We start from the raw sequence: 17187 nt of genomic DNA, 5'->3' as shown, positions 1-17187 counted from the left end.
GATGCAAGCCACACCTTATAGTAGTCGAAGGTTTGGATGAACCATATAAATTGAATTTGCTTCGAATAGTCTTGATCAAGAGTGTGTGAAGCTTTCTACGAGTTGTAGTGTTTGCATTGTTACAGAGATGAAATGTCTGAAGCAGATGTAAGAGGGCTAAAGAGCTTGATCTTCGTATACCATGCACTGAAGCCGTTGTTGGCTTGCAATAAGACTTTGTTGGTGACTATAACTCTTGTTAGGCATAAGTGCTCCCTTAGTTGAGATCTAAAGCTTGAGGGTTTTTGATTATTTGTGAATGCTAGGAGTTCATATGTACAAGTTGTACCACTCGTCTTCTGGTTGGTGGAATGAATGGTGAGTTACTTTCATCATTTGGTTAGTGGTACGAATGTGAGTTCCTTTATCACCTTTCATCACATTTCATCACCTGGTTAGTGGCACGAAGATGAGTTCCTTCTTCACTTGGTTGGTGGCATGAGTGGCAAGTTACCAAATGATATTAGAGTACAGGTTGTAGGTTTTATCACCTGGTTGGTGGCATGAAGGAGAGTACAGGTTGTACATTTCATCACCTCGTTGGTGGCATGAAGATGAGTTCTTTCTTCACATTTCATCACTTGGTTGGTGAGAATAAGGGCAAGGTGTCAAGGCATATTGTAGCAAGTGTCGAATGACACAAAGTATGTTGAACCCTTTCGAAGCACAATTGGCTTATGTATGGATGTGTTGGAATGTATGATGTTTATGTATGAATGTGTTGGAATGTATGATGTTTATGTTGATTAACATGAGTGATGCTTATGAATGTTTTGCTATGTATGAAGGGATCCTTTGTTTGGATATAAGTCATGTTGACATATATTTAGACTTTATTTTATGTTGTAAGCATTCGTGTTGAAGCTTTAAACCTGTGCGTTTCAGTGATAGGGATGTAAAGGAGTTAGGACCAAGTTGTCTAAATCACCTCTTTATTGAATTGATGCCAAATGGCCTTTATTACATAGGATGCCGAATGGCCATAGCTTAGCACTTGTACAGTGTGAGTCTACTTGTAATAGTACTTCAAGTGATCAGCGTTCCATGGATGGTCAAGAGTCTTGCCATTGGAGCTCCTTAGCTTGTAAGAACCAGGGCGACTGATGCCAATAACTTCAAATGGTCCATCCCAATTTGGGCTAAGCGTGCCTTCACTCGGGACTCTGTCGCAGAGTAGTCTTTTCTTCAATACCCAGTCCCCCACTTTGAAAGAGCGAGGTTTGACTCTTAAGTCATAGTAGTTGGAGATGCACTGCTTGTAGGCGACATTCTTCAAGTAAGCTTGGTTTATGTGTTCCTCGACTTGATCCAAGTTGAGGGTGAGTTGTTTGTCATTTTCACTTTGCATGTAGTTCTGGACTCGGAACGTTGCTTGCTCAAACTCAACTAGGACAATAGCTTCTGTACCAAAGGCAAGTGAGAATGGAGTTTCTCCTGTTGAAGTCCGATATGAAGTGCGGTATGACCAAAGAACTTGGGGTACAAATTCTGGCCAACAACCTTTAGCCTTGTCCAAGCTTATTTTCAAAGTGCGCTTGATTATTTTGTTGATGGCCTTAACTTGTCTGTTAGAATGAGGATGAGCTGGGGAGGCAAAACATAAGTTGATATTGAACTTAGAACAGAACATCCTGAACTTCTTATTCTCGAACTGTCGCCCATTGTCCGTGACTATTGCATTAGGAATGCCAAATCTGCAAAGGATGTTCTTCCATACGAAGTCTTCTATTTTTGCCTCAGTAATGGTTGCCAAGCGTTCTACTTCAGCCCACTTTGTGAAGTAGTCAACTGCAACGATTGCATAGCGGACCTTGCCCTTTCTTGCATGCATTGGGCCGATCAAATCAAGTCCCTATTGGGCGAAAGGCCAAGGGCTGATCATAGGAATAAGAGGCTCGGAAGGGGAGTGATGAATAGTTGCGTAGCGTTGACACTTATCACATGAGCGGGATATTCTGATGGCATCTTGGTGGAGTGTTGGCCAGTAATATCCTTGGCGAAAAGCCTTGTGTGCTAAGGATCGAGATCCAGCATGATCTTCGCAGACTCCTTCATGTATTTCTCGAAGGACAATTTCTGCTTCCGCAGGAGTGAGGCACCGTAAGTATGGTAGGTTAAAACCTCACTTGTAGAGTTGGTCATTAATAATCAGGTAGCGAGTAGACTTGTATCGAATCTGTTTAGCTTGGACTTTATCATTTGGAAGAGTGCCATGAACAAGAAATTTATAAATTGGGGTGATCCAGCTGTCCCCCTGTTGCAAGTTGCACACTTCTGTGACCATGGTGCTTAGTGTTGCCAATAATTCGACATGAATTTTTCTCCCAATCTTGCCTTCCACTGCTGAAGCGAAGCAAGCCAAAGCATCTGCATAACTGTTTGCCGCTCGAGGGACTTGGATGATCTGGTAGTGGAAGTGCTTAAGCAAAAGCTGTGTTTGCGCAAGATACGCCGCCATGGAGTTATCCTTAGCGTCAAAGTTGTTCGTGACCTGGTTAACCACCAATTAGGAGTCACTGAAGATATTAATTTGTTTAACTCCAAGGTGTTTGGCCAAACGTAAGCCTGCTAAAAGGGCCTCATACTCGGCTTCATTGTTTGACGTCTTGAATTTGAAGCGAAGAGCATACTCTATTGCCATTTTGTCAGGGGTAGTCAAGACTAGTCCTGCTCCACAACCCTGTTGGTTGGATGAGCCATCAACATATAGAGTCCATACTGGGAGTGTTGGTTCTACCTTCCAGGTTTCCAGGGGTGATGAAGCCGCTGCCTCAGGTGTAGGAGAAATGTCAACGGGATAAGTGAATTCGGCAATGAAATCTGCAACTGCTTGGCCCTTTTCAGCTAGCTTTGGGTGGTAGAAGATGTCAAACTCTCCCAGTGCTATGGCCCATTTGATCATTTGCCCTGAAGTGTCAAGACTCTGAAGTATTTGTCGAATGGGGTGATTGGTAAGCACGATGATGGAGTGTGCTTGGAAGTAGGGGCGAAGTTTCCGAGTAGACATGACTAATACTAGAGCTAATTTCTCAATGTTGGAGTAACGTGTCTACGCATCTTATAAAGCCTTGCTAGCGTAGTAGATAGGTCGTTCGATACTACCATCACTACGAATGAGGACGAAACTAACTGCTGAGACAGATAGATAGACAATTAGGGTGTCACCAACTTTAGGTTTGGAAAGCAGAGGGGCTTTACTCATGTACTCCTTGAGGTTCTTAAATGCTTCAGCACATTCATTGGTCCACGTAATGTACTTCTTACTTCCCTTAAGTGCTTTGAAAAAAGGAGCGCATTTGTCTGTGGCCTTAGAGATGAACCTGGTCAAGGCTGCCATCTTGCCAGTAAGGCTCTGGATGTCTTTTGAGGTTAGTGGTTCTTTCATGTCCATGATTTCTTTGATCTTCTCGGGGTTAGCTTCAATGCCTCGTTGGCTAATCATGAAGCCCAAGAATTTTCCAGAGCCCACACCGAAAACGCATTTGTTGGGGGTTCAACCTCATTCGATACTTCTTCAGGATGGAGAAGGTTTTAAAGAAGTTGGCAATGTGTTGGTCAGCATGTTTGCTTTTGACTAACATATCATCAACATAAACTTCCATGTTTTTCCCAATCTGTTCAGCGAACATTGAATTGACTAATCTTTGATAAGTCGCCCCTGCATTCTTTAGGCCGAATGGCATGACTTTATAGCAATATAGTCTTCTATCGGTGATAAAGGCCGTGTGTTCTTGGTCCGAATGGTTCATGAGGATTTGATTGTGCCCTGAGTAAGCATCCATGAAGCTCAAGAGTTAACACCCTGCTGTAGAGTCTACAAGTCTATCAATGAGAGGAATGGGAAAGCTATCATTCAGGCATCCTTTGTTTAAGTCAGTTTAGTCGACACACATTCTCCATAAGATCTTTTGAAGCAAAAGACTTTCCTTAGTCGGATTTTTCTTAACAAGGACCACATTTGCTACCCACGTTGGATAATTGACTTCACGAATGAAGCCTATGCTTTTGAGTTTTTCAACTTTTGCCTTCATTACTTCATATCGTTCAGCATCATAAGATCTTCGCTTCTATCTCACCGGCTTGGTCTTGGGATCAATACTCAAGCGATAACAGATGATATCGGGATAGATGCCTGGCATGTCCTCGTATGACCAGGCGAAGACTTCAGTGTTCTCTTGCAAAAAAGAGATCAATGCCAACCGAATGGGTGGTGACAAAATGGTGCCAATCTTCACTATGCGATCTGGATAATCTTTTGAGATGGAGACATTCTCCAACTCTTCAGCAGGTTGTGCTTGTTGGGTGAAAGAGTAATCTTGAGGATCATCGGGTTGATTGTTACTACAGTGAATATTCAAGTGGGCTTTGTCCGAGCTGGTCTTGATAGCTTGGTCATGTATAGAAAATGTTTCTTTGGGTACGTGCAAGTGTTGTTGCTTAACTGAAGTGTTGTAACATGATCGTGCACTAAGTTGATCTCCTCTGATGTAACCATTGCCATAGGGGGTTGGAAATTTCATCAACAACATATGTGTGGATACGATAGCCTTGAGATCATTAATGCCTGTGCGCCCAAAGATGACATTGTATGCTGTTGGGCAGTCAACCACTAAGAAGTTAGTGGTGATGGTGGTCGTGTACGGGCCTATACCGATGGTAAAGGGTAAATGTACGCTCCCTAAAGGTTGCACGACATCACCAGAGAAGCTTATCAGAGGAGAAACCGAGTGATCGAGCAAGTGTTCAGCTACATTAATTGTTTTGAAAGCTTCAACAAACATGATATTGACCAACGCCCCCGTGTCTACCAAGATTCGTCGTACATCAAAGTTGGCTATGTGAGACTCCACAATCAGTGGGTCGTTGTGAGGATAGATGATACCTCTTTCTTCCTCATGGTAGAAACATATTGGATCCTAGTTAGGCTTTTAATACTTGCCTTCCCTGATGTCTTCCACGTGAAACACTTGGTGGCCAGGCTGCAATGTTCGTTCGTTGTTTTTCATGGCCCTGTTGGAAGATTCAGATATAGGTGTGCCACCGCTTATGGAATATATCACATTCACTTAGCGTTGGTTGCGGTTATCCCTTAGGGGGTGAAAGAGGAACTGGTCAATTTTTCCTTCACGTGCCAAAGCTTCAATATGATCACGGAGGGTGATACATTTCATGTCGTCATGGCCATTATACTCGTGGTAACCAAAAAACATGTCTGTGTTCTTCGTGGACTTGAAATCTAGCTCCCTCAGCCTTGGCTTTGGTATCAAGTGAGCTATATTGGGGTAAATGGCCGTGCATGTGTTCAAAGGTATGTATGTCTCATACTTTGGGGTAGGACCATTCTTGACACGTGTTTGGCCCACTGCATTGACTACCTGGGGGCGAGTATTATCGTGGTGATACCTTTGGTTATCGCGATAGTGCCCTTTACTCTTTTTATTAAAATGAGACTGGTGAAGATGGAAGTCTTTCCTCTTGCCCTGAGAATGATATGCCTGTTGACTTGGCGAGGTATTAGGTAGGGCAGGGGGAAGCGTAGTTGCTGTTTAAAAGGTTGAGGTCTTCTCATTCGGTTGAATTTGGCTTCCACTCCCCATTTGCTGATAAGGGATGGCTGTAGAGAGTTTCCCTTGATATGTCCTTGCCTCGGCGGAGGCATGGTTATAAGCCTGTGCCATTACCTCAGAGTAAGTCTTCCAAGTGTTAGCATTGATCATATACTTGAAGAAACAATCGCGTAGGCCTGCCGTGAAGGTTTTAAGGGTGGTCTTGTCATCTGCCTCAGCGCAGCAAGAATACTCATGGCTGAAGCAGCCGGCATACTTTCGTAGTGACTCATTCGGCTTCTGGCGAATAGTGTACAAGTCATCTACAGAATGCAAGCGATCTGTCTGGAAGATGTGTTGAGAGAAAAATAGTTTCCTCGATTCCTCAAATGAGTCTACTGTCTTAGGTGGAAGACGGCAATACCAATTCAGAGCTCCACCAGAGAGGGTAGAGGGGAAGAGAAGACATCGTTCTTCATCAGTGTGCATCCGGTATGCCATAGTGGACTCAAAGAGGTTAAGGTGTTCAATCGGGTCCTCGCTTCCAGTGTAGAGTTGTAAGCCAAGCTTCTGCTTTGTCTTTGCTTGGAAGGGGTGTCGAGGATCCTCCTTGTAAGAAGGCCAGGCCTAGGTTGGTTCCAGTCAGCTATTTCGGCCTGACGTTCGGCCTTCAACTTGTTTACTTCCTCAAGGAGTTGTAGGACAAGGGGGTCCTAAGTGGAGTCAGGTACTGCTAGATCCTTCTTTTGTAAGTCTCCATCTCCTCTTGGAAGTAGGAAAGCTTGGTCAAGGGCATGGGATTTTTCTTTGGACTCACTGTACTGACTTCCAGGGCGAGCCTGTCGAAACGCCCTCGAGTCCCCTGTACCTTCATATTCCTCTAAGACATGTCACTCATTCCCTAGATTGGCAATTGGCTTGGGGCATTAGAGAGAACCAAACCTTTCAGAAACCTTTGGATCATTGACCTTCGAGCTTATATGGATGGGGTTCTCTCGACGTTGCCTCAGGAAGTCCCGACAGTCGCGATAAACGACTTTTGATCCTTCTACTCCTTCTGCAAGAAGGTGCCTTCCTTCACTTCTCCTGCTTTGGGTCGAAGCAGCTGGGTCAAGAGAGATCTCATGTTGATCAACACCTTGATGAGTAACTCGCTCCCCATTAGGGATATCCATGTTGAATGCAAGTGATCCCCCGTGTTGGGGGGCACCCAGGTGGTGGTTGACTTCCCCGGGGGCGATGAGTTCATGTGTTTGAGTATGCCTAGCTTCATGGAGCATCCCGAAGAGCTTCTCATACTACTCCTGAAGGATCTCATTCTTTATCGCTATCTTGTTGTTCTAAGCCTCTAGCTCATCGACTTTAGCCTGAAGAGCAAACCTCTTTCGTTCCTTTTTTCATTGCGGCACTAAGTGCGAATGGGGTGTCGTTCTGCATGCTGTGGCTCCCTTCACTCCCCCTGTTATAGAGGGGTGCCTGGTCGAAAGAAAGTGTGCAAATGGTGGAAACCAGCTTGACAAAGCTGGAGAGAGTAGGAATAAGTGCGATTCCCACATATGGCGCCAAATGTTGATGCACAAAATCAGCAAGGACTTTGGTACAACGGAAAGTGTCAAGTTTGTGACCTTCACTAGGTTGCTCTGGTCATTAGTGTGGATAAATATGTAAATGAATAAAGATAGGGAAGCAAACAACACAAGATGTACGTGGTTCACCCAGATTGGCTACGTCCACGGAGTAGAGGATTTCTCATTAGTTGTGAAGGGTTTACACAAATACATAGGTTCAAGCTCTCTTTTAGTGAGTTCTAGTGAATAATTTAGTATAAATGACATTAGGGGTTATTGTGGGAGAATGATCCCCTTTTATAGAAGAAAGTTTCTAGCTTTGTTCTGACATTGACACATGTCGTGTTGTGATTGGCCTCTGATATCGACACGTGTTGCACTGTGATTGGCCTCTGATACCGACATGTGTCACGTTGTGATTGGCCTCCTAGTTGAAGGAAAAGTCTTGTGGGTCCTTGACGGTATACTGTTGACCGGTGCTTAGTAGTTTCGGAATTGGTCAAGTATGGTACAAACATAACGATTACCTACAGTTTCTAGATCATCTCCTTGGGAATCATTGTTTCATCGACCACCCAATTAAGATTTTTTGAAAGTATTTGGATGTACTTGTTTCCCTTGGTTAAAGCCTTATACATCCTCCAAGTTGGATCCTAAAAGCAAGGCTTGTGTCTTTCTTGGCTATAGCTTGAATCACAAGGGGTACCAGTGTCTTGATATTGCCACCAAAAGACTATACATTTCCCGACATGTTTTGTTTAATGAATCTAGCTTTCCTTTTCATCATATATTGCCTCACACACCTACCATAAATTTACCTTCTAGCTCCGTATCCTCCATTCCTTCCACTTTAACTTTTACTTTTCATTCTTCACCTTCCACTTCACCTACCACTTCTCCACTACAACTTTCAACTTCCCCTTTACCTTCCCCTTCATCCTTACACTCTGTCCCTTCCATCCCTCCCGTAGCAGTCTCAGAACCTATAACCACCAACCCCACCCAACCCATTAACACTCACTCAATGCAAACAAGGTCCAAATTTGGAATTTTCAAGCCTAAAACCCTCACTGCTACTAAACAACCCTTACCTTCTCCTCTTTCAGTGAATTATCTACCTACAACCTATCTTCAAGCTTCAAAGTATCCTCATTGGCGCCAAGCAATGCAGGAAGAAGTCACTACACTTCTCACTACTAGAACCTGGTCCCTTGTTCCTAAATCTTCTTCACAGAATGTTGTAGGATGCAAATGGGTGTTTCATATTAAAAGGAAACCTAATGGTACTGTCGACAGGTATAAAGCTCGGTTAGTTGCAAAAGGTTTGAACCAACAGGAAGGTATTGACTATACAGAAACATTTAGTCATGTTGCCAAACCAGTGACTATTCGGCTTCTCCTTACTCTTGCATCTCAATATGATTGGTTCTTAAACCAACTTGATGTTTGTAACGCATTTTTACATGGCAGCCTATCTGAATCAGTGTTCATGCACCAGCCTCCTGGTTTTGAAGATTCTACTAAGCCCTCTCATGTGTGTCACTTGCACAAATCATTGTATGGTTTAAAACAAGCTCCGCGAGCTTGGTATGAGAAGCTCCATGGGGCTCTTCACTCTCTTAGTTTTGTAGGATCTCCCAATGATCATTCTCTGTTTATTAAAAAGGCTCCTGATTTGGTTTTCATTCTCATCTATGTGGATGACATTTTGGTCACTGGTCCTAATGCTGGAGCATGTAAACAAGTGATCCAACAGCTCAGTTCTTTATTTCCTATCAAAGATCTTGGAGCTCTACATTACTTTCTTGGCATTGAAGTCAAACAATCTTCTTCAAGTATCTTTATATCTCAGACCAAGTATATCTTGGATTTGTTATCCAAAGCAAATATGGTCGGGGCTAAACCATGCAGCACACCCCTTAGCATTTTTACACTTGATCATGAGTCTCCCTTACTTGATAATGTAAATGAGTATCGTTCTTTAGTTGGTGCTCTTCAGTACCTTACCTGGACACGACCAGATATTAGTTTTGCAGTTAACCTTGTCTGCCAATTCATGCATAGCCCCAGGATTTCTCATTTTCAGGATGTTAAGCGCATTCTCAGGTATCTTAAGGGTTCCATCAATCTTGGTTTATGATTCTCCGAGTGTTCTACTCCTCCAACTATCACTGCGTTTTCTAATGCTAATTGGGCCAATTGTGCCCTTAACAGAAGATCCACTGGAGGTTATTGTGTTTTTCTGGGCAACTCCTTAATTAGTTGGAGTGCTAAGAAGCAACCAACGGTCGCTCGCTCCTCCACTGAGGCCGAGTACAGATCACTTGCAAACACTGCTTCTGAACTTACCTGGATTTGTAAATTACTTGTTGACATTGGTTATTCCTTGCCTAACTCTCCTCAACTATGGTGTGATAACATTTCTGCTATATCTCTCGCTAAGAATCCCGTTTTTCATGCTCGGACCAAGCATGTGGAGATCGACTATCACTACATTCGGGAAAAAGTTTTGGCCAAGCAGATTTCTGTGCATTTCATTTGCACTCAAGATTAGGTGGCAGACATCTGTACCAAATCTCTTTCCATGTCTAGGTTTTTGTATCTCTATGACAAACTTCAGCTTCGAGTACCTCAGCTTCGTTTGAAGGGGGGGGATATAAAGGATAAAATTGTAACTACACTATCTAGAGATATTACTTAGTGGTTAAGATTTTTGTTTGATAGTTAATTTTCGTTTGTCTAGAGGTTACAATATACTTGTATATAAATACTCAAAGTGTAAGATTATTTTCTAATGAAATGAAAACATATTTTATCTAATAAAAACTATGTATGTTTTGGTGTGGGGGATAAGTTTTTCTCTGAGTTCAAATTTATGGCAAAGTTTTTATCAAGAGTCTCATCTAAAAAAACCCTATCGTGTTAAAAACAAACAAAAAAAAGTTATTTTAGCAAAATGAATTATCAAAGGAAATTAAGACAAAAGTAAAAAAAAACTAAAAATAAGAATAAAAGAGGTAAAGAGTGTGATGTATCAAATGTTACCTCATGTTTAGTTTCGTCTCTAAACTCTCATATTAGTTTCTCATGTTCTCCAACTTTACTTTGCATTACGTGAGTGGTCTTTTTGTCTAATATGTCTTCTTTTCCGACAAATTTAAGAGTATAATGGTCTTTTCATACCAAACAAAAAAAAAAGTCTAATTTATTTAAGGGAGTTATAAAGAAACACTCGTGAATGATACTGTTCACTTTTAACGAAAAACCACATTTTTACCTTTCATTGGTACTATTCACTACACCTTTATTTGCCATTTTTCATTAAAACTAAAGTTTTTTTGAACTTTTCGTTAGTTTTCCTATTATTTAATGCTTAATTGTAGCAATGATTTCTGAACCTTATCCTAGTTTAATTTTAGTTCCTAAATTCACATGTTAGTTTCTTTAGTCCTCTAACTTTGCAATGTATTAGACTATTGGCCTTTGAATGTCGTCTTTTTCACATTAAATTTAAGAATATATTAGGAAGGTTTAAGTTGAAGTTCGTAATATATCATCAAATTTAATGGGAAAGTAGACAGCGTTGGTGGAAAAAAACTAATGGTGACAATACATTGTTAAAATCAAAGGCTGAAAAAACTAATATGCGAATTTAGATATCAAAACGAAACTAGAGGTAAAATGCCGGATCGTTGCTACATTTAAGGCAAATGTAGATATAAATAATGAAAACCGTTTTCCTCCAAAATCCTTTCTTCGCCTCCCAAAAATGAAAAACCCTGTCTTTCTCTAAAATCAACTCTCAAAAATCTCCATCTTAAACCCTTTTCGTTCCAGAGAATCCAAACGAAAGCAAAAGCAAAAGGATCACGATGAACTCAAAAACCGAAAGGCTGGTGAGGAGGACGGACGACCATGGTGGCCACTGTCACTGCTTCCTATTTTCTCTTGACTGCTGGTTACGGCTCCGAGCCCAACGCTCTCGACCCTGTAAGTTCCTTTTTCTTCCCGTAAAATCAAACTTTGATCTTGTTGTGAAAAGGGTAGGAAGAAAATGAAATTTTAATCTTTGGGTTCCAACTTAATTTCTCGGATGTGCAATTTTGGTTCACAAATTTTGGGGAGCTTTCGATTTCGGGTTGATGGATTTGCTGTTGCTGATAGGATCACTCTTCGGATATGGATGGGAGATAGTTTAGATCACTGGGAGGGGATCCGACCTCCAAATCGAACAGATAGACCCATTTAACCCTCCCAACTTAAATAATAACTCACAGTTGCTAGTTGGAGAATGAATGTGGGTTGTGTAATTGGACTAATTGCGTATATTTTGTTTTCGCTTTGCATCGATTTTTTTCATTAACAAAATGATAGCGTGAGTGAGAATTCAGGTAGTTTTCTGCTTGTGTAGTTACCGCTGTCTAATTACAAATGTTTTGGTATTTAGATTTAGTTATTCATGACGAAGTTGGTATTGTAAAAAGCTGGAGAAAATGTGATTTGGGAATGCTCTTGAATTGCTTTGTCTCGTAGAATATCAAGCACTTTTTGTTCCTCCGCGAATGTAGAGTATCAGTATTTATCAGTTAGGAATGACTTGTTTTCAATTAGAAGAACTATTCGATGCTAAAACGGATAAGTGGCCAATTTTCTGGAGATAGAAACTGGTGGTGTCATGAAAATAGTCACTGCTTCTTAGCAAAAGTGGCGCGATATAACGTGAATGATGTATTCACAGAAGGATGGGAGGTTGTGGGGAGATCTATAAGAGGTTAAAGTTTGAAGTAACACCCAGAATATTTGATAAAGATCGTGAGTAACCTGTAGGCTTTCAGGGTTGCCAAAACTGTTTAATGTTTATATGCATACAAACTTGATCATGTTTTGCACATCATGGAAGGCATTTGCAGATAGAACTTTTACTCAACTTTAGTAACGTACCATGCCGTCTAGACTGTTATGAACTACTCAGATACCTCGTTATTTCGTCATAGTAATTAGTAGTTGTCATTGACTGTATAATAACTGTTTTGAGGTCTAATTGCACCAGTTTGTGATGGCAGATTAAGAAAGCTATTGAGTCTGCAGAAAGTTCTTTGAAAGACTTCATGTTCGGATCAAAGAGTCAACCTCAGGAAAGCAAAATCGAGAAGCTTGGCGCTACTGGTGCAAAGGAACATACTTAGTGTAATACGCAGTTAACTATGTATATAAATTTCGGCGGTCTGAGAATTTTACCGTTTTGTTAAGTTTATATGGGGTTATTTTTGGAAGGGGCAAGTTTTACTCAAACTCCGGCCTGAACTCAGTGGGAAGGGGCAACCTATAGGCTTAATTAAGATGATCGGTATTATGTATGACATATATCCACTGAATACAGGTAAAGGCTTTGCATGTCTTGATGGGCCCACGCGAACTTTTTTTTTTTCTTTTAGTTGCATCTCAGAAATTATTCTTGCAAAATATTAGTTAAATTGAAAATATTTTGAGATATTTAATTGAGTTCAAAGAAATTAACGAACATTTTGTTATAAAAAAACACATAAATTTCATCGTGATGATTAAATAGACAAATGGTTTCGGATTGAACTGATTTTTTTTGCAAAGATGATTTATAAATCGAATCTTACAAAATAAATAGTTTAGATCGTTAAAATTCGATATAGAGTGAATTCCACAACTAAACATTTTCATTAAAGGGCCTATATGTATATATTGCTCCCTCTAGAGAAGTTGAGTGAGCACCCTTCAGAGTCGCACAAAATTTAGCCTAGTCATCCAGCATGGGACCCCATCCTCCCAATAGACGGTGCAGATGAGCCTGTCACTCTTGTTGGGTCCCACCAGCGTCCCCACTTCAGCTCTAAAAGCATCACATTTTCAGTCCAACTAACGTATGAACATGTGTAAAAACCTCCTTCACACATAACCGTTATTTTGCCAACCCATTCACTCCTTCCCTCCCTCTCCAACTACCACTCCCACTCCGTGAAACCCTAACATGCCCCTTCCTTCTTCCCTCTCCCTCTAAACCCTAGCTCCTCCAATGCTGACGCAATCCCCAAACCCCATCAAATCCTCCCCCAAAATCTCACTTTCTTCCAACTTCTCCGCCTCCAACACTTTCTCACCATTACAATTTCCAAACTTTCCCTCCAAACCAAAAACCCTAAACTTCAAGCTCCTCTGCTCACAATCCCCGACTCCAAACCCGTCAGCACCACCGTCTTCCTCTCCAATTGAAACCCTAATCAATGTATTACGGATCATACCTGACTGGGCAGACCGCACGCAAGAGCGTGGAATGAGACAGCGCAGAACACTTTATGACCATGAGAAATGGATGCAGCACAGAAGCTCCTACCGCCACCTCCGCCACTTGCTTTCCAGCCTTTCGTCCAGAGTCATCTTGTCTTTGATACCCCCGGTGATTGTTTTTACTTTGGTGGCTGTGGTGATTGCTAGCTATAATACAGCAGTTGCGTTGGATTTGCTTCCGGGGTTTTTCCCGTTATTGAGGTCCTCATCTTTGCCGTACCAGCTCACAGCGCCGGCATTGGCGCTGTTGCTGGTGTTCAGGACAGAGGCTTCGTATTCAAGATTTGAAGAAGGGAGGAAGGCTTGGACTGAGGTGATTGCAGGGACTAATGATTTCGCGAGGCAGATCATTTCTAGTGTTGAGAATTCGGGTGATGCACAGCTCAAGAAGGCACTCTTGCAGTATATTATGGCCTTCCCTGTTGCGCTGAAGGTTTGTGGCATTTGGGTTTGAAATGTACTTTTGTCAGAAATTGATTATTGAAAGTAATCTCGTGCTTTGTGTTTTGAAGATATAGATTTCAACGAAATCATGTAACTAAATATCTAGATGATTGAGTCCTTGGGTTTCCGAAATAGAGAACCAGTGTACTAACTTTGAAGGTGTTTTCCAATTAGTACATTGATCAATGTTTTAGAACTTCGGAAACCATTACATTATTTGAAGGCCCGATGTGAATGTGTAATTGGTAAAGAAATGCTCAGTAAACATGAGTTATAGCCTTACCTTTGTTTTGTTTATTTTTCCAAGCTGAAGGAAAACACAATGCTGTTTCTTTTCTTTTTTTTTTTTTGTTCTTGAAACTGTAATTTGATCAGATTGTTATTGGTAACGGAATCATATGATATATGTTAACTTTGAATTGCAGTGTCATGTCATTTATGGCTCAGACATTGGACGAGACCTCCAAGATTTGCTTGAAGTAGATGATCTGCTAGTTGTTTTGAACTCAAAACATCGACCCGGCTGCATTATTCAGTTCATCTCCCGGAGCCTCCAATTGCTAAAGTTGGAGGAATCACAGAGAAATATGTTGGTAATCCCTTCCCTTCCTTGATTAATAAGAGTCTCAGATTACTACTTGATATGTTTTTTTCCTCTCATGATCCTTCTGGTGCATAAGTTCAATCAAATTTACTTGACATAGTTTCTTGAATAAATTTACTGTAAACAGTTGGCAGCTGTAAAACAGTATTATTTTCATTCGTAAACAATCTGCAACTTTCCGTTAGAAATAGTTTTGTGGAGCTACATTCATGGCCTATCGACGAAGAAACTAAATCAGTATCTTACCTTATCATTATGCAGCAATCAAAGATCTCTTGTTTCCATGAAGGAATTGGCGTATGTGAACAGCTAATCGGTACTCCCATCCCTCTGTCATATACGCGCTTGACCTCAAGGTTTCTAGTCCTATGGAATCTCACTCTCCCTATCATACTATGGGATGATTGCCACTGGATTGTGGTTCCTGCTACTTTCATCAGTGCTGCTTCTTTGTTCTGCATTGAAGAAGTATGTTCCTTTCTCTGACTGCTTTCCAACATTTATACTATTTTCCCATTTTATTGCTGCATATGTTGTATTTGTTTCTTTAATACGGTTAAGAAAGTCATTCTTGGTATAAACAGAATGGGAGCGCAATGGTGTTCGACATTGGTTTTGATGAAACTTTTAAGTTAGATCTAGTTTAGTAAGTATGAAATTAGGAAAGATGCAAAAGGATTCTGATTTTTAACTTGAAAGTTTCTGTTGGCCTTAGTCCTTTAATCTTGTATTAGACCATAGAAGGACACTTCCTGGATCTCACTTTCAGTATTAAACTATTAATCAGAACTTCATTCGTATATGTTTCATTCTAGAACATCAGCTTTTACATGGGAGCCAACTTTGAAGCAAATTGTGGAATTCTAATGTAATATTTAGTCCTGTAGTCTTTCATACTCCCGAAAATTAATGAACTGGATTCTCGAAAGTGGCAGAAGATTTGGAAGAACCGCATCTGCTACTCTGTGATGTGTGACCTCTGCTTGACTACTTATACTACCCTAAATTTCGATTCCATTTTCCAACTAAATGGAATACTGATGCCACTTGTGTTCGTTTTCCAAATTCTGCAGGTGGGTGTTCTTATTGAGGAACCATTTCCGATGCTAGCCCTTGATGATCTTTGCAACTCAGTTCGGAACAATGTACAGGAGGCCCTTGCAAATGAAAGAGCAATCCATGCACGGCTTGCTGCAAAAGGAAAGATCCAGTCAGAGCCGCAGTTTCAAAATGGCCAGCCTAGACCTTGACCCTTGGATGAGAAAGTCGGCTACAATAATCTTCACAAACATTATACAGGCACCCAAACATAACTCCACGAGTCTGCAGACCGACAAGTTTCCTGCAATTTCCATCATCTGTACGATGCATTACAATTGAGCCTCGGGGTTGAGATTTGTAAATATAGAAATTATGAGAACCAGGGAACCTTATTAGTTATGTCATGTTTGTTTCAACGGAAGATTATGTTTCACATATGTATGTATCATCTTGTAATACTTTGGCTCTTCTGGTTTTTTGAAAGAAAGAAATAACTTCTTAAACCACGTTCGTAAATGAGTTTTCCTCTTTGGGGTAAACGTGGCAATAACCCCTGAATTATAAGGTTTGTTTCACTTTGCCCTTAAACTTTCAATCTCGTTCTGAGCACTCCTAAATTTTCAATTTATATCGATATTCCCTCTACTGTCGGTTGAAAATATAGGAGAGCCTAAAAAGGGAAGGGGAGAAAAAGAACAATTGGAATATAGGATGTCCAAATAAAAATGAATAATTGGAATGTCTGAGCCCGGGTTCGAACCGGGGACCTATAGTGTGTGAGACTAGCATGATAACCGACTACTCCACCCACGCAGCTTGTTCGCTTGTCCTTAACAATATTTTATAACATTTTCACTACTATTTGTAAGAGTTTCGAAGGGTAAGGAACCTGGTTCCGATAACTAAAACAGTACTGCTACACTCATCATCTATTAGTACCATCATTCATATCATCTCTCTAATAGAGATAGGGCCTGCCAACGCATACAGGTCCTATTTCTATTAAAGAGATGGTACAAATTGGATGGTAAAAGTAGTAATAAATTGGTAGCTGTTAATCTTGTAAACAAGTTTATATATAAAATGCCACATGCATATATACACACCCACAAAAGAAGAGTAAACTTTCTCGACATATTTGACTTCCATAAATTCCATTTATGAGATGACACAAGCACCACTACAGTTTCCCATTTTCATCTTGTCCTGAAAGGCAGCTTGAATTTCCTCCAGCTGCAAAATAATCTCTTCGAATGTCGGCCGGCAATCTGGATTCTGGTGCCAGCATGCTTTAAGAAGCCTACATTACGCAAAGCAGAGAGCATTTAATTTGTAATCATGCAACTAAAACGCTTGACTATTTTATTTCACAGTTGATTATCCTCACAGATAGCAGAAACAATGGTTTTTTTAAAGGGAAACATAATAATATCAAACTAACCTCCAAAAGACTATGTTTAGCTTCTAAACTCTTGCATTAGGGAACTGAGTTTAGTTTTAGATGCAAGTTTAGAAACAAATTTGAGAGCGATGAGTTCTTTAAGCGAACAATATGTACATGCAGACAATATATTTTAACTGCAATTTCTTAGCACCAGAAACTATTAGAAGTTCTTTGTTTTTTGAA

General features: G+C 40.8%; 3 protein-coding genes across 3 annotated transcripts; 1 reads left to right on the top strand and 2 right to left on the bottom strand.

Annotated features, from left to right (window-relative positions):
- Nucleotides 1-2161: 2161 nt before the first annotated feature.
- LOC137719812 (uncharacterized) lies at nt 2162-3046 on the bottom strand. The gene is made up of 2 exons (XM_068458826.1): nt 2579-3046; nt 2162-2530 (listed from the first exon to the last, which is right to left on the bottom strand). The coding sequence occupies exons 1-2, from the start codon at nt 3044-3046 to the stop codon at nt 2162-2164; spliced, it is 837 nt and encodes a 278-aa protein (XP_068314927.1).
- A 51-nt stretch (nt 3047-3097) lies between these two features.
- LOC137719810 (uncharacterized) lies at nt 3098-4820 on the bottom strand. The gene is made up of 3 exons (XM_068458825.1): nt 4116-4820; nt 3538-3653; nt 3098-3473 (listed from the first exon to the last, which is right to left on the bottom strand). Exons 1-3 carry the CDS (start codon nt 4818-4820, stop codon nt 3098-3100), a joined length of 1197 nt encoding a protein of 398 aa, XP_068314926.1.
- Nucleotides 4821-13073: 8253 nt separating this feature from the next.
- On the top strand, nt 13074-16137 carry LOC137720670 (voltage-dependent chloride channel 1, chloroplastic-like). The gene is made up of 4 exons (XM_068459762.1): nt 13074-13904; nt 14341-14508; nt 14781-14987; nt 15593-16137. The coding sequence occupies exons 1-4, from the start codon at nt 13200-13202 to the stop codon at nt 15767-15769; spliced, it is 1257 nt and encodes a 418-aa protein (XP_068315863.1). The 5' UTR covers nt 13074-13199; the 3' UTR covers nt 15770-16137.
- The last annotated feature ends 1050 nt before the right edge of the window (nt 16138-17187 follow it).

The sequence above is a fragment of the Pyrus communis genome, chromosome 16 (genome assembly GCF_963583255.1).
Source record: "Pyrus communis chromosome 16, drPyrComm1.1, whole genome shotgun sequence".
NCBI classification, from domain to species: Eukaryota; Viridiplantae; Streptophyta; class Magnoliopsida; order Rosales; family Rosaceae; genus Pyrus; species Pyrus communis.
The sequence above is the reverse complement of the archived record's forward strand: the minus strand, read 5'-3'. Positions and strand labels throughout refer to the sequence as shown.